Genomic DNA, 21506 nt, shown 5'->3' with positions numbered 1-21506 from the left:
AGTATATGCCTTTCCTTCATCAACCGCTCTTGTCACGTTATTAAAATGCGCATATTGCTAAAACAAGAGTGCCTTTCACAAATCCATGTTGATTCTCACATATAACATTACCCTCGTCTGCCCAGTGCTGTATATGGTCCTTGACGAATTTCTCCAATATCTTTCCAGTCCGCTACCATCTTTATGCAATGACACTATCTTAACTTCATTCCATTCCTTGAATGCCTTTCCCCTAGCCAGACTTTCACTGAAAAGTCAAGTCAGTGAAACTGTCAGTTCTTTAGCACATTCTCTCAAAACCCGTAGTGGTATACCATCCAGTCCCACAGCTTTACTGACATCCAGGGTACTCAATATTTGGAACACACTCTCCTCTGGCACCTCTAAACCTCGAACCTGTCCTCTACCTCCAGTATTAAAAACTTACTTCTCCAGGATGAAATACTCCAATAAAATGTTTATTGAACAACTCCACTATGTCCTCCGCATCAGTCACTCTATTTTCATTTTTATCTCACTATGTCATTCTTCCACAATCATTTCTCCTCCTACTGGTGACATAGCTAAAAAATTCCCTAGGATTTTCTTTTGGATCTTAGTGCCAATCTCTTCTCATATTCCAGTTTTATCTTCCTCACCATACTAGTCTCTCCTGGCTTGAGTCTTATATTCTTCATGCATCTGCTCTCCACCCCTCTCCTTATCTCTCTTCCATAACCTGTTTTTCACCTGCAGTTCATGTTTTATATTGTTTGTCATCCACTTTACACCAAATTGTGTCCTCTTCTTCACTCGTGGAATACAGCTTACTATTACTGCCTGCTAACAAATATTCCTTCGCAGTTTCCCAAGCACTAATGATATCTCCAGGGCGGCGGAAGTGGGCATGTGGTTAATGCACGGAGGCTTATGACTTATGACCTGTGTCCTGGCGCACCCTTCATAGCGGAGCGCCGGGACACAGGTCATAAATCAATATGTCCAATATGTCCAAGTGCAATATGTCCCCTGAATTTCAGTTTTCTATCAATCATCAACCCCAGATCTCTTGTCTCTCCTACTTCCTCTGGTATAACTCCTCCCATAGAGTGTGCAGTGTCCCATCAATGTTTACCAAACCTCAAGACCTTACATTTTGCTGCATTAAATCGACACCTCCCATTCATTTGCCCATCTATCTAGCTTATTCAAATCCTCTTGCAGGCTACCACATCTGGACTGTTACTAATAATCCTTCGCAGCTTCGCATCATCCGCAAACAACTGAATATCCTCTTGCAATCCACTGACAATGTCATTGATATAAAGGTTAAGCAATATTCATTATATTCATTAATTCAATATTCATTAATAAACAATAGTCTGTTGTGGGTGCTACGACCGTGAATGAGTTCAAGGCCAGGTGTGATAGATACTGTGTGAATGTCGAATAGTTGTTCTTGACATGATGTTAGGGCCTCCCTCGATGAGTCTGTCAACTCCTTGGAGTTGCTCGGAATAATAATAATAATAATAATAATATAGGTCCCAGTACTGAGCCCTGTGGGACCCCACTTGTAACCCTCTGCATCCTTGAAACTGCCCCACCATACACAACTCTCTGATACCTATAGGACTGCCAATCCTGAATCCAGTTGACCAATCTGACATCCAGACCCATGTGCTGCAACTTAAATATCAGCTTATCATGTGGCACCCTGTCAAATGCCTTCGCTAAGTCTAAGAAAATGGCAGTATATGGCTTTCACTCATCTAATGCTTTTGTAACTTTATTATAAAAGGCTAGCATATTGCTAAAACAAGAGCGCCCCTTCAAAAATCCGTGTCGACTCTCACAGATAACATTACCCTTATCTGCCCAATGTTGTATATGGTCCCTCACTACTTTCTCCAAGATCTTAACAACTACTGATGACACACAAACTGGCCTATAATTAGACACTTCCAGTCTGCTACCGCCCTTATGCAATGGCATAAGGGCGGTAGCAGACCTTCCTTCTTACCTTCCTTCCATCCATGGGCACCCTTCCCGCAGCCAGACTTTCATTAAAAAGCCAGGTCAAAGGCACTGTCAGTTCCCTAGCACATTTTCTCAAAATGTGCTAGGTGAAATACCATCCAGTCCCACAGCTTTACTGACATCCAGAGTACTCAGTATTTGAAACACACTCTCCTCATGTACCTCTAAACCTCGAACCTGCCCTATCCCTCTAGTATTAAAACTGACTCCTCCAGGATGAAATACTCCAATAAAGTGTTCATTGAACAATTCCACTATGTCCTCTGCATCAGTCACTCTATTCCCATTTTTATCCCATAATGTCATTCTTCCACAGTCATTTCTCCTCTTACTGGCCACATAGCTGAAATATTCCCTAGGATTTTCTTTGGATTTTAGGGCCAATCTTTTCTCATATTCCAGTTTTGCCTTCCATACCATACTAATCACTCTCCTGGCCTGTGTCTTATATTTTTCATGCATCTACTCTTCACCTGTCTCCTATATCTCTTCAATAGCTTCTTCTTTACATGCAGTTCCTGTTTAATATTGTTTGTCATCCACTTTACTCCAAATTGTGTCCTCTTCTTCACTTGTTGAATACAGTTTACTATTGCTGCTAATAAATATTCGTTCGCAATTTCCCAAGCGCTAATGATATCCCGGTCTTCCAATTCCTCCCTCCATGAAACTTCTCCAAATTGATGTCTTAGACTATTATAATTACTTGCCATATAATTCCACATATGTTCCCGTCTCTTTGATACTCCTGCATGTCTATTTATCTTCCAAGTTAAAACCACATGGTCACTCTCTCCAACTGGTGAGACTGATGTCATCTCAGTTATTATCAACTGTTCTGATGCTATAACTAAATCCAAAAATCTTGAACCTCTTGTTCCCTCTATTACATGTTGCCTAAGACATTTGTCCCTCAAGAATTCTAGAAATTCCATTCCCTTATTGCTACATGCATCTTTCTCTCCCCAATTTATACTACTGTAGTTAAAATCTCTCATAACAATCATTCTTCCTGCACTCAAGGGGTGCACCGGCCATATGTGCAATATGTGCGACACACATAGGCGCCAGGATATTAAAGATGCCAAAGAGGAGGAAATACTTTGAAAAAACGTTTTTTAAAGCATTTTTATTGGAGGGGAGGAGATAGGAGCGCCAACTAAAGTTTTGCACACAGGCACTGGACACTACTGGCATGGCACTGCTTTCACTTGCCAAACTCAGCTGTCTAAACATCTCCTGGTCCCCACCTTCTATGCTCCTTGGTCTGTAGCAACACCACACTAAATATCCTCTTGCCCACCTCTACCTAACACCATATGCTTTCAAAATCATTACTGTCACTGCTTTCGAGAGCCTCCACTCTTAGAGGACATAAGTCATCACTTATCATAAGCAGTACTCCACCACCACCACCATGCTTTCCCTTCCTATCCTGCCTAAAAATGCTGTACCCAGCGACTTCTATTCCTGTTATTATATCCTCTTCTGTCAACCATATCACAGTGATCCCAATAATTTTTGGCCAGGCTGATGCTATCTGTGCCACCAATTCCTCTCCCTTATTCCTGATTCTCCTGGCATTAGTGTAAAGCATATAAATGCCATTATATCTATACCCAGCATTATCCCCTCTAGACTCCACTGGGCTCAGTGTTACCTGATGTTGTCCCCCTTCTCCCAAGTAGCCATTCCCACAAGAGACCACCCCTGCTACCACCCTCCTGGGACACACTGACTCGTTCAGAACAGCAATCTCTCCAGATGCCTACGTCCTTCCTCATTCAAATGTAAGCGATCTCTTGCATACAATTCCTCTCTGTCCTCAAATGCATTCCAAGCATCCACATATTCCAGTCCTCTCTTGTCACACATTCTAGCTATTATGTCATTGAAAAGTCCTCTATAATTATGATAATACTTATTATAATTTTTTTTCATTCTTTATGACTAGTATATACCTACACAGCAGTGTTTGAAACATTAAAGCAGTTATTATTTTTATTTTAGGTGATCTTAGTCAGACAGTTTCTGTGATTTGTTCTACCAGTCCACTTACAGCACATGGAAGTGGAATCAGTCAACTGGAAACTGGTTCTGATTATCGAACAAGACCTCAATCAGACATTTCTAGAGTTTTCTTTGCTGTTGGAGCTTCAAGAGCCATATGCAAAATACAGGTAAAGAGTGTGGTTCTGTGATTGATTGATACATTTTAAAAAAATACTCTATAACATACATATCAATAACATTTATCTAATATTAGTAATGCTTGGATTTTTGAAATCTTATTTCATGTTACTCCAGTTATTTGATAGAAATACATGCAAGCAATGCTTATTAGAAATGGAATGTGAAAAACATGTAAGGCAAAAATTAAGTTTTATTTGCTCATTAAAATTTATTTTAGAACAAATTCTCACTAGAAAACATACCTGAATATTCTTGTAGGTAAAGATGATTGCCTCAGTTGTAGCATTTTCAGATTAGTTACTTCAAAGATTTTTATTGCATTTTCTATACTATTTAGTACCTGAACTGTAGTGAAGCTGAAAGTTATATAAAATTGAAAATAATGTGGAAGGTGACGGGCCAATAAATTCATGTAGATATATAAGAAGCAGGAATAAACAAACAATTGATTTTATTCTTATGAGTGGGTTATACTATTATTATTATTATTAACATCTGACCTCCATGGAGTCAGAGACTCATCTTGGGAGGTACACACTATTGCACACAATGCTCATCCAACCATGCCTTAAACTGATTCAATATGTCTACATTCACAAGATACTCAGGCAATGCATTCCACTCACCAACCAGTCTCCATGCAAAGAACCTACTCCTCACTCCTCTACTCACCCCTCCTTATACAGTTTCCAGTGTTGGCAGTGATGGCCTCTTGTTCTACTCCCCCCCCTCTCCAATTCTATGAAAAATCTCTTCCATGTCAACCTGATAACAACCCCTAACTAGCTTATATGTCTCAATCATATCCCCACCCCTTCCTCCTATTCACGAGGCATTGCAACTTACATTCTCTCAATCTGTCCTCGTACTCCACCTTCCAAAGACCACTGACCATCATTGTGAATTTTTTCTGAACATATATCCTTGTCACCATGAAAATCCAGTGAACAAACTCATATGGATTATTGAACAAACCTGCTCAATAATCCATATGAGGCCTGATCAAGGCCTTATGCACTAGCATCATTACCTCTTAATTTCTGCATGTCCGGGTTTTCTGCATCATTGCCATTATCTGATGTGAGCTCTTCACAACTTGTACAATGTGGCCCCTGAATAATGCCAAATATGCATTATGCATATTTGGTATTATTACTGATATCATGCATATGCAAATACATTATATTACTCACACTGTATTTCCATCTAGCAACACTTTCTCCAGTGCACTCGCTCACTCCAAATCCATTCAAATGCAACCCATCACACCTGCATAATTCCACTCTTCCCTCAAACACATGCCAAACATCCACAAACTTTACTCCCTTCATTTCACATAGTTCCACTAACATACCATTCATGATTTTGGCTCTTCATCTCAACTCATCATTGTCATACCTTAGCAACATACTGACAACCTTTCCCACTACTATATAAGGTCATCTCTATTATATAGACATCACTACTATATGGAGACACTGATGTATGGAGACATCTCCATTTCCACTAAGCTTTGAGCTTTGCTGTTACATATTAGTATTTATTTATTCTTATGGCAAAAGGAGTACAGAACAGCTACAGGTCAATGTCCAGTCTGAAAAGCCAATCCACGGCCTCATCCTTCACCTTGTTGATGTCCTGTAGGCCACCACAATGAAATTGGCGTCTTGGGCAGTCGTTCACGATATGCCAGCCTGGTTGGCCAAGTGGTTAGTGTATCCGCTCTTCAGCCAAAAGGCTGCGTGTTTGAATCCCACTGTGGGCATGGATATTTGTGATTGTCTGTGAAAGTGCTAGTGGTGGTAGTCGGTGGTAGATGGCATTGGTGTTAGATGATGAAGGTTGGTGGAGTAGTCAGATGAAGAGTTGTAGGGTACATGCCTTCCCTTGATGAGTCTTTGGACTCCCTGGAGGTTTGATGTAATAATAATAATAATAATAATAATAATAATAATAATAATAATGAGTAATCGTCTGAGCCAAGGGAGAACAGTCACAATAAGGGTGGTCTAACAGCCTCCATTTATGTAGTAGGTAGTAGCCACATCTGCCATGGTTAGTTCCGATCCTGTTGGTTGATGACCAAATCTTCCTAGGAAGAGCAAACTAGGCTGCAGAGCACAGGGATCTTCTACCAGGAAGCCGTTTGTTGGGAGATTGTTGGACCAGTATTCTCTCCACATGTCAGGTATTGATGGCAAGGCAGCTGAAGAGAGTTCATCCATGGACCAGAAAGGCTTTCTAGATTTTAGGTGAACAGTAGGTGGATTTATGAGAGTCTGGTGCAGGGGCAGGAGTGGGTTGCTCATTGCTTTATTAAATTCTTTAATCGAGGCTTGTCATCCCGTATGTTTGGTGGAGCAATGTTAGATAGGACAGGCAGCCAGGAAAGAAGGATGCTTCTCACTGTCCTGCTAATTGTGCACATGGTAGAGTTTAGCTGGGTGTCTATAATGTTAGTGTGTGCACTTCTTTTCCAGACAGGGGCACAATATTCTGCTGCAGAGAATGTGAGGGCTAGTGCAGATGACCTTAGGACTTCTGCACCAAAACCCCAGGTTGTTCCAAATGATAATGTTTCTCGTTTTAATTTTGTTGGACAGGTTGGTGATGTGCCTTTTATAGGTTAGGCTTCTGTCCAGGCTCACTCCAAGGTATTTCAAAATGGTAGAATATGAGGCTCATATTCTACCATTTTTCCACAGAAAAAAAGGTTGAGGTGTCGATCGCCTTTACATTGTTCAGGTGAAATAGTGTGGACACAGTTTTTGTTGGATTTGACTTCAAGTACCACTGCTTGAAGTACTCTGCCAGGATGTTTAGGTCTGTGTTCAAAGTTGATTTCAGGGTGCAAAGGAGGTAGATTGATGTAGGATTGCTAGGTCATCAGCATACAGATACTTGCTTGAGCTGGTATGTGGTAAGTCATACACGTAGATTTTAAAGAGTAAAGGGGATAACACAGAGCCCTGTGGGAGACCACTGTGAAGGAATCTGAGCCTACTCTTTTTTCTGCCAATATGGATGTGGATCTTTCTGTTGGAGACAATGGATTCAAAAAGCTGGAAAGTTTTTTTGCACCTTATAATATTTCCTAGCTTTAGGAGTTGGCTCCTGATCCAGACTGTGTCATAAGCTGATGTTAGGTCAATGAAAGTGGCTCCAGATTTAAGTTTCTTCTGGAAGCATGCTTCAATCTGTGTTGTCAGGGCTAGGACCTGGTCACAGCAACTTCTTCCCGGTCTGAAGCCAGCTTTCAATTGGGAGTGCTCTTTTGATGAGTGGTGAAATTCTTTTAAGGAGAATTCTTTCAAAGTGCTTAAAGGTGGAGCAAAGCAAGTAGATACTTATAGATTTTTGACATCATTTGGATCTTTCCCTGGTTTGGGTACGTCAATTATTTTGGCTTCCCTCCACAGGTTTAGTAATTTTCCAGTCATTATAATTTTTGAGAAAAGGGTTTGGCCTTGTTGACCGAGATGTTTTAGAAACTTGGGGAGGATACCATCCACTCATGCAGCCTTGCCACTCTTGGTGAGTTTTAAGGCTACCTGTACCTCTTCCCGAGATACTGGGTGTACAAGTTCAGGAAGCTCACGGTCTGTCTTCAGGATTTGTCTGATGGAAGATTGCACAGTAATTTTCCTGATAGAGTTGGGACATATCTTAGAGGTTTTCAATAAATGATTAGCCATTTGATCAGGAGTTATCTCTGTTGTTTTGTGTGTTGTTGGTTCTGCCCCACCTAATTTTCTCAGAAGTGACCAGCTTTTCCAGCTAGATGTGGTGAAATCGAGTTCATGGATGGTTGAGATCCATCTTTCCTTTCTGTTTTTTTTTTGTCCAGCGTTGCTATGAGCTCCTTAGCAACAGTTGGGTGTTCAGTCTCTTCACATTTGGCTGAAAGTTCCTCATTTTTTCTACTCCAGCATGGGTGTATTGTTTTCTGTAGCCTCTAGTAATTTTGATTAGTTTAACAAATCTTGGATAGCATTTAGGGGTGGGTGTGCTTTAATGGTTAGCTCGATTTGCTTCTGAAATGCATTCCAGTTGGATCTGTGAAGGTTCCATCTAGCGATTGGTGCTCTGCTGATGATTGGGATTGATATGCCTGTCTCTATTAGTGTAGGACAATGCTGACTATTAGGGAATCTGTTGAGGATGGTTCTGGTTGTTGGCAGAGGGTGGTCTTCAGAGCCTTTAGAGACTATGCACAGATCTGGGGTGTAGGTTCTGTTCCATCTGGCTGAGTGGAGAGTGCTTTCTTGCTTGACATCGTAAATCAAATACAGGTTATATGTATTCATCCAGTTAACTAGATTATTATCATCCCAGTTGTTAGAGGAATAGCCCCACATGGTGTGATGAGAGTTGAAGTCACCAACATAGATAGCAGGGTGAGGTGGTGGTCGGTCCATCTGATGAGGCCAGGATTGCGATGGTGGTTTGTAGACATTGTAGATGGTGGTATTTTGAACTGTAATACCTATGGAGTATTCTGCATCACGTACACATTGGGCTATGTCCTTGAGGCCAGGCCAGATGTAGGTTGCCAGGCCATGCTTGGGATGGCAGTTATAAGACACGAGAATTAGGCCTGGGATCTTTAGTCTATTGAGAGCTGTGTCAGGCACATGGGTTTCCTAGAGAGCCAAGATGTCAATTGCTTTGTCTTTGGCTATTTTGCCAATGACTTTGGCTTTGGATTTAGATAGTCCTATGTTTAAGCAACATATCTTGAGACAGTGTTGTTTAGGGGACTGTAACTTATTTTTTGAAGCTTGCCCTCCACCCAAACAAGCAACACGATCCTTGTTATTCCAGGTGATGATCAAGCTGGCATGCAGCTTTTTTTTAAGTTTTGTATTCATCATAGTTGCTGTAAGTGGTCCAGGAGGCTTGGTACCTTTGGATGCCTTGTTTGGAACATTAGCTTCATGTTACCTGTGATTCATCTCTTGGGCTTCTTTTGTCTGAAGCACCAGCAATGTATCACAGGGTAACACTACTGATGGGGGTCATGAGGGGGGGAAACTAGACTAGCCAATCAGCTGATTGGCCAGTCTAGTTGCCATGAGATATCATCTCTGCTCTGCCACCAGTAGATTGTGGGTTTGAATCTCATAGATGTTTGTGAATAGCTGTTGGAGGAATTGTACTAGAAGAAGTGGAGGAGGAGGCAAGAGACTTTGGGGTGATAATTGACAAAAACTTGGAAGTTTAGGAGACATATTGCAAAGGTGGTGTAGGTAATCAAGAAGATTGTTGCAATACTGAGAAAGACACTGACCAGCAGAGATAGAAGAATAATAGTTCCATTGTATAAATACCTGATCAGACTCCACATAGATTATCGTGCCCAGATTTGGTCACCATGATTTGAAGAGGATAAATTAACCTTAGAGAGGTTGCAAAGATGGAAAACAAAAATGATATCAGGACAGTAAAATATTAGCTACAAGGTGAAAACATGCAGATTGTTGAGTTTAGTTGAGAGATAGAAGAAATAGAGGTGACGTGATTGAGTTATTTAAATTGTTGAAAGGTAGTTACAGAATTGATATTGGTTAGTTCTTTCATATGATAGATCAAAAGTAAGGAGCAAGGACAAAGGACACATCCCTGGAAGTTACAAATAGAAGGGTTCAGTAAGAGGGTGAGTAGTGGCTTTTTTGCATGGAGGGTGGTTAGACCTTGGAATGCATTGCCTGGTAGGTAGTGAGAACACAAACAGTGATAAAATAAGCTAATAATTAAGATCATAATTAAGCTATTAATTAGAATAATTATTAGCTTGATTATAATAATTATTCTAATTATTTGTTCTAATTAATTATGCTAATTATATTAGCTTAATTATATGGAGACTACATGAAGTCTGAAGACTCATCGTGGGAGACCCAAAATATCTGAACAATCTATCATACCTCTCCTTGATCCCATTAACAGAAAAAGCACCCACAATTGACACTAGTAACCCATTCCACTCATTCATGACTATCCAAGCAAAACGTTCAGTCCTCACAGCCCTAATAACCATACCATTTTTCAACTTCCAGGGATGACCCCATGTTCTGGCCAATTTAACCAAGTGCTGAAATATTTCCCCACAGTAATCCAGATGTGGTTGTATCAAGGCCTTATAAAGAGGAATAACAACTTCCTTATCTCTACATGTTAATCTGTTCTTCAATAGCCAAATAATCTTATGGGCTACTTTAGCAATATTCAACCTTAGCAATATGTCCTCTAAACTTTAACTCTGTCTACCACTACCCCTAAATCTTTAGCTTCAGCTATTTCCTGGAGTACAGTGCCATCAACGTGATTCACAGCTTGTAATCTATTTATCCCAAAATGCATAATTTTACATTTCTCCACATTAAGCTGACACCCATTATGTTTTGCCCATACTGACAGCCTATTTAATTCATACTGCAAGTTCTCCTCATCGCCTTGAGGTGTAGAATTTGCAGGACAGTTAAATAGGCATCATCAGCAATGAACTGAATATTAAACAGTATTCATAATTCATACAAATTGAACAGTAGTGTTCCACCAACCTTGTAGCACACTACTAGTCAACTGTTTTTGCCTTGATTCTGTCCCTCCATATACCACTTTTTGATATCTTTCCAGCAGCCATCCTCTTATCCACTTAACAGTGCATATTCATCCCCATTTGTTCTCATTTGCATAACAGAGTTCCATGTTGTATTCTGTCAAATAGCTTTGCAAAATCCAGCAGAATCATTGTGTAGCCATTTTCTTTATCCAAATCAGCTATTATAAATAAAAAAAGTTAGTAAATTACTAAGGCATGACCAACCCTTCACAAAGCCATGCTGTCCCTCATACAAAATCTTATTTAAATCATCCTGCAAGCTTCCACATCACCTTGATTAATTATTATTTATTTAATTTTTCATCATCAGCAAACAACTGAATATATTCTTTCAGGTTATTTCTTATATCATTTTGTACAAATTAAATGACAGCAGTCCCAGTACTGACTTGGCAGCACACCACCACTAGTCACCTGTTTTCGTTTTGATTCTGCCTCTCCATATACCACTTTTTTGATATCTGTCTGCTAGCCACCCTCTTATCCACATAACCAGTGGCATATCTATCCCCATTTATTCTAATTTGCATAACAGAGTTCAGTGTGGTAAATCTGTCAAATGCCTTTGCAAAATCCAGAAGAATCATTTTGTGGCCATTTTCTTTATCCAAAAATCAGCTACTATAAAAAAAAAGTAAATTACTAAGACATGACCAACCTTCACAAAGCCATGCTGTCCCTCATACAAAATCATATTTTTATCCACTCATTCTTGAATTCTCTTTATTCCAAGTAATTTTTCCACAATGCCTGAGATACTGATTAGTCTATAATTTGCTAGTGCAGTCTTAGAACTTCCCTTATGTAAGGGGATTATTTTGCCCTCTTTTCACTCCCTTGGAACTCTACCAGAGCTGAGACTGAAAGAGCCTAATCAGAGGCATTGGCAGTTCCTTTGCACATTGCTGCAAAATGCAAGATGATATCCCATCTAATCCCACAGCTGTATTTATATTGAAATTCTGCAATACCCTAAGAACCTCCCATTCAACCATCTCCATTATCACATTGTCTGTCATACGTTAAAGCAGTAAACCTCACTAGGATGATATATCCTTGCAAAGTAGTCATTCAGTAACTGAACTATTTTATCTGCTTCTCTCACCTCCCAACCATTGTCACTCATTAAAGTCAATCTTCCACAGTTATTCTAACGCTTACTTGCCACATAATGAAAGAACTGTTTGTGATTACAATAAATTTAGTTTAATCTTATCCAAGTGTGAACAAACAAAGTTTGCACCTGAAAGTGTCTTCAGGACTGGGTTAAGGTGGTACAACACCAGGGCAACTCGTTGCGAAGGTGGAGCAAGCTACCAACACTCCTATCTCAGTATCTCCTATAATGCAAAACACATCTCCTTGTGGATATGTCTAATGTTATGCATTAAGGGAAGGGCCACTACCCAGACTAGTTTCGACCTTTATTGAGGTAGAATGGGATTTCATGGCTCTCATCATTGGCCTTTGGAGAATAAAGTGTGCTGAGGGTCAGCAGACAGTAAGAGAGGAGTATGATGTAAGATAGAGTAGGATAGCAGGAGGTAAAAGAGGCCTCAGTCAACCTGTTTAGCCATATTAGGCTAATTGGTCTGTAACACATAATCTCCATTTATCTGTTCAGAAAAAAAAAAAAAGGTTAAACATAGACTTTTGTCTAGGGTTCGCATATGATGTTATCCAAATTAATAATTTACTTAGAGGATCTTTTTGTGTTACTAAATATAATATCCTTATTTGTATTCCGGGTAATTAAATTTTACTGCTGTTATTGAGAAACTGAGGACTTATGGTCCGGGCTAAATATATAAATTGATCATAGAGGTCGAACTTAAGGTCCGGAGAGAAAAAAAAAAAAAAAAATGAATTTTTTTTTTTTTTTTTTTTTTGAATACATTTAAAATATAAATTTTATTATTTAAATTAAAAAAAATCCAAATAATAAAATAACAGGACTTAAGGTCCGGTGAGTTGAAATGAATAGGGACTTATAGACCTGGTACCATTGGGACTTAGAATGGGGTAGAGACTGGCCCGGGAGATGCCGCTCGCGAGGAGCGGCACCGCCTCGCCGTATGCCTCCACAGCCCGGGTTCTCAGCTCTACCCCCTTATTTCAAGTAAAAGAAACCGTGCAAGCGAAAGCTTTGTGACTAGGGAAGACAGAGTGGTTATTCTTTTTCCTGGGGGGGGGGGGGTTGGTTGGTGGGGTTTTGTGGGTTCTAAAGAGATATATAGGGCTTGATGCGTCCCTGTATAAGAAAGCATATTATCGGTGGTTTGCAGTATTGATTCACAAATTTAAAATGTCCTAGTACGTGCCTTTCTTGTGCAAGAAATTTGGGTAGGTAGAAAATGAAACCCTTCCTTATTCTTGCATGCATTAAATTTGCGTCTCGTACCTGGGATTTTTTCCGTACCTTCCAAATGTGATATTTTAATACGTTGATTAGGAAGATAGCGAACTTTTGGGTTTTTTGGACTGGTGGGAGGAATTGTATCCGTACGACCTCTTCTACTGTCAGCATGGGGATTTCCAATGCTGTGCTAAGTCTCCGCCAGAAGCTTTGGGCTGGTGGGCAAAAATAAAAGAAATGGTCCACCGTTTCCACATCCCGGCAGACATCGCAGAAGGAGTCGCACGGGCTAGGTACATACCGGGATTTCATCTGTTTCACCGGGAGACACCCATAGGCTATTCTCCAGGCTAGATCTCGATGAAAAGGCTGTCCCCAGCTGTTTTTGATATTTCTGAAGAGAATTTCATTATTTGTCCTGAGATTGGGTGTATCTCAGGACAAATAATGAAAGTTGGAAGTTGGAAGAAATCCCAGTATACTGCTTTGGGTTTGTGTGTGAGTATTGCTATTCCTCTGTCTCTGAGTGTTGTGATCGATTTAACTAATGTACGGTACCACTTGGGAACCCCCCCCTTGAGCGGGGTCCAGCATAGTCCGTGATCCCAAAGAGCGGGAGGAAAAGTCCTATAAAGTATTTAATTAGCAGGCCAGAAATGTGGTTGGAGTTTAAGGCCTTCCGTACGGTTTTGAACGTGTTTGCTTGTAGGAAGCTTTTGTGATCGGGCAGAGCGTAACCCCCTTCTTCCTGTTTGAGTTGTAGGTATTCTTTCTTTACTTCATGTTTTCTCCCATTCCAGAAGAAATCAATGAGTTCTTTTGATAATTTATTTTCTTGTGACAGTGTGATGCCTGTGATGTTGACAGTGTGCATCAGCATTGGGGTGACGATTGTTCTTATTACTGTCGCTCTGCCATAAAAGGAGAAAAAGGTTGGTTTGAACAGCCTTATCCTGTCCCTGCTTGTCTCCTGCAATTTTTGGATTGGTAGTGCTAGGGTGTCTAAAAAAGGCACACCTAGTATTGTTAGGGCTGTGTCTGTAGCGTTAAACCGTAGGGAAGTCCAGTGCTATGGAAATTTCCAAAACTTTTGATTTTAGTTTTTTGTGCGTTAATGCGAAGACCACTGACTATGCTGAACTTTTGCAGCATGTGCAGATAGATATACAGGGTGTTCGGGATAAATTTGACAGTTTCGTAAGGAAAAAGAAAATCTTCTTTGTATCTATTAAATTTAATGAATTGACAAAAAAACATTACAGGCAGAGTTAATTACAATACTATCAACAAGATTTACTCAAAATAACCACCATTAGCATCGATCACAGCTTCAATTCTGCTTCGGAACCTCGAACAAGCTGATGCTACAGTCTCCCTGGGAAGGGCCGCAAAAACTGTTTTAATTTTATCCATTAACTGGGCTTTTGTATTACTGGAAGTGCGATTGGTGTCTTTTTCAACTGCGCCCCATACAAAATAATCCATGGGGTTAAGGTCTGGGGAGTTTGGAGGCCAAACATTTGGACTGGTGAAGTCGTAGAAATTTTCAGACAACCATTTTTGACTTTTCCCAGAGGTGTGGCAAGGGGCCGAATCCTGCTGCCATACATACGGCCTACCATTGGCTACCCTTGTTATCCAGGGCTTGACTACAGTTAGCAACTCCACGAACAAAGCCCGAATTCCAATGCCAGGGTTCTTCAACACCTGTTCCTGCAGATTTGCGAGGAATTCTGCTGTACGAACGCAATCAGATCGTCTGCTAGGGATCTTTCTTCTTGCTACATCCTCGTAGTCACCATTGCAAGTCTCTAGTTCATGCCTGATTGTTTTTACTGTATTCAGGGAGCATTGGGCAGCAGTCGTAATATCCTTATTTTGATGGCGGGCACGAATCATCATGATACAAGTTATTCTCTTCCATGATTCAGGTGGGTTCCAGCTATCCATCCTTTCTGACATCTTGTATATGAATGAAGAAGGGTCCAAACTTTTAAATGAAGAGAAGTGTGTGTTAATACATGTAACTTACGGAAAAATATAATTAATTATAAATATGTCAAATTTATCCCGAACACCCTGTAGATGGACTCAGAATCTCTGAGTGTGTCCACTACATCGTCTGCATATGCTACTATTTTGCATTGTCTGGAGACTTGGGGCAGTGGAATACCATTAATTGCGGGGGTGTTATCAATTCTTTTGATTAGGGGTTCTAATACTAGGGACAAGAGGAAGAGGCTTAGCGGGCAGCCTTGCCTAACCCCTCTCTTTATGCGGATTGGTTCTGTCAGAAACCCATTAATAGATAGTTGGGTCGTGGCTTCCGTGTACATGTTTTTAATTGTACGCCGAAGTCTCAGGCCCACGCCTGTTTTATGGAGGATGTTCTGCAAGTACCTGTGGTTGACGCTGTCAAACGCTTTCTCCAGGTTGGTGGAGAGAAGTACCAAGGGGTATTTTTTTTCCTTACCCAGTCTGATCAAGTCTCTTAACAAGAAGAGATTGAGTTCCATAGATCTACCGGGGATCCCGTAGACCTGTGAGCTTGTTATTATATTTACGATACTGCCCTTAAGGTGTGTGCAGATAATTTTTGCAAAGATCTTATAGTCTAAATTCGTTAAGGAGATTGGACGCCAGTCATTCGACAAAGTCCGATCTCGGTCTTTCTTGGGGATAAATATGGTATATAGCTCTTAACGAATTCCTTGGGGGATGTTTCCCGAAGTGAGGAATTCGTTAAAGATGTTTATTAATGCTGCCTCTGCAAATTCCCAGATAGATCTATAGAATTCTATCCCCAGTCCGTCTGGCCCTGGGGTCTTCTTTGTTTTCATCGTTTTGCATGTAGCCTTTATTTCGGCTGCAGTTATCGGCCTGTCATGCAGGGCACTAAGATGATCGGGAAAACGTGTTGCGTCCCACTCACTGAAGTCATCTGTGCCCTGCTGGTCAGAGAAGATGCCGATATACTGCTGATGAAAGTGACGGAGTATTTCATGGGTTGAGTGTAGAATCTGGCCCTTCTCTTCGATCTGGTAAATTGGTTTCTCATCATTAGCCTCCACCCGTTGTTGGTTGTAGAATGCGGCGGAAGGTGTTTCCAAATTTCTGAGATAGAGTCTCGTTCGAAAATCAAGGTCCTCGACTCTACTCTGCTGCTCTTGCTGCAGCTCTATTTCTACTTTCCTGATAAGATGTCCGCAGGGAACTCCGCTCCGTTCGTTTGTCCGGTACCAGCCGAGTTCCCTGTAGAGATCACTCAGCCGTTTGCGTTGTTGGTAGGCCCTTTCGCACCCACATTTTTGGAACAGTTCCCTAGCCTGCCACTTGAAGCTCAGCCAGTTTTCCCAGTCCCAGTTGGTGTTTGTCCATCTGTCACAGAGGTTCTTTAGCTGGTCGCTAAAAAGACTGGGAAAGGTGGGAGGAAGCCTCCAAGGACCTCTGGCTGTTTCCATAACCTCTGGGAGCGTGATTTTAAGTATGACCATTTTGTGGTCGGTTGTCATGTTGTGCACTGAGGTGTGACGTCTCCTCTGAACATATTGTTCCAAGTTTTGGGACACGTACACCCTGTCTAGTCTTGTCGCTATCTGGCCGTGGCACCACATAGTTTCTCCTTTGGAGGGGTTATTCCGCCTCCAGATATCGACGAGATCAAAATTTATACAGCATCGTTTTAAAGCATCAGTGCCGCCAGTTCCGGTGTTTGCATTCCCACCGATTTTGTCTAGACGTGTGTCTTCCACACAGTTCCAGTCTCCTGCAACTATTAGGTGTTCTGTTCCCAGGAGATAGTTTTGAAGGGCAGAGAAGAGACCAATTCTGTGGTATGGATTTTTCGGGGCGTAAACTGCAGCAAGTCGGATGGTATGGCCACCGTCCTTCCAGTCCACCGTTACTAGGCGTCCTGTGGTGTGTTTTTGGTCATTGAAGAACCCCCCGCGTTTGGGGGGCGAATTAGTATCCCTGCCCCTTGCCACTGAGCGTCCCCGAAGCACCAGTAGCTGGTGACTGGATAGCTTCTTGAAAAGTTCTCCATGTCCCAGTGCTTATAGAAATGGGTTTCTTGTATCAGGAGGATATTGATTTTGTGTGTTAACATTAGCCTCCAGACAGCGCTTTGCGCAAAGTGGTTGCGTAGTCCGTTAGTGTTTAAGGTTGCGATTTTAACTTCCATGTTGGTGTTAGTATGAGGGGGGGGGTTATTTGATGGTTGTTCTATGCAGGCCAGTTCTGGTTCCTCGTCGGTGCTGGTTGCACATTCAGCACCCGAGTCAATGACGAGCCTGTTTGGGGAATCCCTCTCCCCTTTGTCTTCAGAGTTCATTTAGTGGACTTCTGGTTCTGCCAGTTGATCCCTTACTGGGGGTAGGCTCTCTAACATTGTTACGTCATTGTCGAGGGGCTTTGTACCTATTGTTTGACATCTACCTGTAGTGTGGGTATACTCTGTCTCGTCCTCCGATGATATCAGGCTGCTTTGTTTCGCTTTTTTCTTTTCTTTTGATTCCGTTTCTCTTGTGCACTTTGTTGGGACGCTGGGTGTGACTTCTTCCTCTTTCCGGCGCGTTTCATGGTTTGCCACCTTGATGCTGGCGATGTTGTCCTGCGTGTGGCGGCTTGCCTTGGGTATCTTTTGGGTTTTTGTGGAGGTTGTGTTTTCTGTTGATGCTCCCTTTTCAGCCTGTTCGCAGAGCTCCGGAAAATCGCTCCTTGATACTGTCTCAGGCTACCCGACAGGTGTAGCCCTAATTGGTGTTATGGTCCCTCCAGTTGCTTCTGAGAGTCCTGTTTGGACATGTGTCCACTTTGTGGGTCAGATCCCCACACTTCAGACAAGGTTCTGTACAGCTTTCTATTTTATGTTTTGATGCTTTGCAATTTCTGCATTGTATTCGAGGGCAATCTGCCCCAAGGTGTTCCACTGAGTTACATCTAAAGCACCTTCTTTTCACACCAGGGTAGTTGATCATTACCCTCGTTTCCCCCCAAAAAACAAAGTTGGGGACTTCTTTTTTCATTTCAATCTTGATTTCGACGTCTCCTGTTTTCCATCCTTTATAGTCTGCATGCTCAATTGCTTTAATCTCGTGAATTTCCCCTATTGACTAAAGAATTTCTTGACTTCAGGTTCGCTCTCTGGGTATTCTAGTGGAAACCTGGTTATTTTTAGCGTTTTGCATAGGCTCCCTACTAGAAACAGTGTGATTGTTTGTCCACAACAAATGAAACCCTCTAATAATTTCTTTTTGTTTGTTCGTTTTTGACCACTATTTGAAATCTATTGTTCCCGTAAGGTATAAAACCGTATATATTTTCAGCCCCTACTATCTCGATTAGAGCTCTCACTAACGCCCGCTGATCTACAGGCTTCATGAGCTTGATACTGAGCTTCCTAGTTCTAGGCAAAAAATGCGACATGGTTACAAAACTTCCTGAGTACTGGCTGTAGAAATGGGATGTAAGGGAGGGCAAAATCGAGGAACGTTGGGCGTTCCTCACCGCAAACAAAGCGATACCAGAATAGACAGATAAAACAGGCAATAAAAAGAAAAAAAGTCTTACCAAAGCTGGGGTACTACTGTTGAATCTGAGCATGGAGCTCTCTTTTCGGGCCGTTGAAACTGGATCTTCATGAGAGGTAGACGTCTGCCTTTGGCCGGAGCTTTCTCGGGGGTTTTTGGGAACTGTCACTGGAATCTGCTGGGGTGAAAGTAAAGCTGAAACTCATCATTGGCCTACGAAAATGGGGGGGTCAGAGTGCCCCTGTAGGAAAGAGAAAGAAGGGAAGGGAAGTGACAGCGAGGTTGAGGTGGGGTAATAAGGGGGGATGGGAAAGGGGAAAAGGAGAGGAGAGGGAATAGAATGGGAAGGGCAGGTGGGGAGGTGGGGAATAGGAAAAAGGAAATGTAGGCCTCAGCTCATATAACACAACTTGCTAGCTCCACGCTATCAGATGAGAACTTTTCACCCCTACGCTCCTGGCTCATAAGATCGAAAAGACCACGGAGGTAGCCGGTGCCCAGGTGACCCGCCCCATCAGGGCAGCCCGCCTCGAGTAGGCCTGCGCTGCCTGGGTTTTTCTTCCCAACTACCTCTGTGGGAGACCAGGGAACAAAACAGACCTCAGGGGGAACGCAGAGACCAAGGAAATGACTCAGAGTGGAGCTGCTGCTGCAGATGGAGATCTCAAAGCAGCAGCAGGCAGAACTTGATGTTGTGTCTGACACTGCACAGGATTGGAGGTGAACACCACTTGATCTTAAACGTGGTGTCCACCAGAGCCTCTCTTTCGAGATGTAAAAATCTCCTTAAGGAACCGTAGAACTTGTAAAGGACGATTCTAGAGAGATCCATCAGATTGGGAGGATTAGTAGGGTTAGAAAATTTCTTTCTTACCTTCCAGATGTGGTATTTGAGCTCATTAATTATAAATACCACTAACTTCTGCTTGTTGTTGGCTGGGGGAGTGAACTGCAGGAAAATGACTTGCTCCTGCAACAGCAGGGGGGATGCAGAGCTCGACGTTTAGCCTCCTCCAGATGTAGATGGAAATTGGACACCGGTAGAAGGCATGCTCCACGGTGTCCAGGCTCCTGCAGAAGTCACAAAAGGGGTTCCGGGTGTTGTGGAACCGCCAGATGTTGATGTTCACTGGAAGGTGTCCGTATGCAATCCTCCATGCCAGGTCCTTTTTCGATGGGTAGCCTCGATATTTGAAGAGGTGGCCGAAGAGGATCTCATTGCTATTGATCCCCAGATCCAGAACATCGGTACGAAGGATGTTAAAGAAGTGTTCGTACCATGTGTAGCTGTTCCGGATCCCGGCGATGTTCACACCCGAAGAGCGGAGTTGTTGTATAAGCTGACAGAGTCTGTTGTAGTCTTCTGGAACAATGTCCTCCTTGGGACCCTGGTGGACTGGGATCCTAAAAAGGGGAAGCTTGTGACCTAAGAAATACCACACAGGATATCAGCAGGGATGTGTAGTCTGCAGTACCCTGTTTAGATGGAACGTGGTATCACTTAGGTATCTGATGTTAAAGGAGAGAGAGGCCGAAGCCCCCGCTTCTCCGGAAGTTGAAGGATGTTGAGACCAAATTCCTGGCGTAGATTGCCCCAGAAGAACTTCAGGGGCTTCCTGTAGAGCCGGATTTCCTGATCCTCGCTGATGTTGGTGATGTTCAGGACGTGCTGAAGCGCAGGGCATACGATGGTTTTGATGACAGTACGCCTGGAGGAGAGTGACAGCTGTCCATTTTTCCAGTCCTTGAGTTTCTCAACGGTGTTGTTGTCAAGATGTTCGATGTTGAGCACGGGCTGTTCAACATCGGGACCCCCAGGATGGTGAGGGGGTCGGCAGTAGGGACGAAGCCTGCAGGGATGTTGTGCAGGTCCCAGACTCCATACAACTTGATCTTAGTTTTGTCGGGGTTGGATGTTACCCCGACACTTTAAACTTCTTGAGGATGTTAAAGAAGTTAAGTACGGAGTCGTTGTTCCTAAAAGTGCCCACCAGGTCATCTGCTTAGGTGATTACCTTGGAATCATCCGTGGTGAGAGAAAGTAGAATTCCTCTAACCGCATGAGAGTTGTTCACAGCCCACAGGAACGGTTCAAGGGCTAGGGCAAAGAGCAGAGGACTGAGGGGACACCCTTGTTTGACCCTTTTCTGGATGATAATTGGGTCAGATAGGTGTCTGTTGATGAGGAGGCGAGTAGAGCTGTTGTTGTAGCCTCCTCTGATGATGTTGAGGAGTCCACTGCTGACCCCGACTTTCTCCAGGATGTTGAAGAGAAAGGAATGCAGATGTTGTCGAACGCTCGGTTGAGATCATTTGTCAACAATGCCATAGAGTACTGTTTGATGTTAACCAGACGTAGCACTTCTCTGATGAGGATAAAATTGAACTCCATCGATCGACCAGGAACACTATACACTTGTGTACTTTTGATGATATATCTCATCCTGATCTTTAGTCTGTTGTTGAGAACACAGGCGAGGATCTTATAATCCGTGTTCGACAGACTGATGGGACGCCAGTTTTGGATGATGGAAGGGTCCCTGTTGGTCTTCGGGATGAAAACGGTATGGCATTCCATAAATTCTCGTGGCATGTTTCCGGTGGTAAGGAAAGTGTTGAAGATTGCCACGAGAATGGGGAGGATGTGGTCCCTGGCCTCTCGGTAGAGTTCCATGCTTAAGCCGTCTGGCCCAGGCACTTTCTTTGTACGGCACTGTTTGAAGGCTGATGTTATTTCGACCGCTGTAAATGGTGCATCCAACCCTGCTTGGATGTGCGCTGG

At 42.4% G+C, this 21506-nt stretch overlaps 1 protein-coding gene across 3 annotated transcripts in view; it reads left to right on the top strand.

Annotated features, from left to right (window-relative positions):
* LOC150099333 (extracellular matrix organizing protein FRAS1-like) overlaps positions 1 to 21506 on the top strand; it is a 1385483-nt gene that overhangs the window by 1035185 nt on the left and 328792 nt on the right. For all 3 annotated transcript variants that reach the window (XM_090403569.1, XM_090403568.1, XM_090403570.1), the window contains one exon: positions 4030 to 4199. In XM_090403569.1, coding sequence (XP_090259695.1) covers positions 4030 to 4199 — 170 coding nt within the window. The remainder of the gene's footprint in view (positions 1 to 4029; positions 4200 to 21506) is intronic.

The sequence above is a fragment of the Typopeltis vanoorti genome, chromosome 14 (genome assembly GCF_054136105.1).
Source record: "Typopeltis vanoorti isolate ZY-2024b chromosome 14, IOZ_Tvanoo_1.0, whole genome shotgun sequence".
NCBI lineage: Eukaryota > Metazoa > Arthropoda > Arachnida > Uropygi > Thelyphonidae > Typopeltis > Typopeltis vanoorti.
This window is presented reverse-complemented; position numbering and strand designations above follow the sequence as displayed.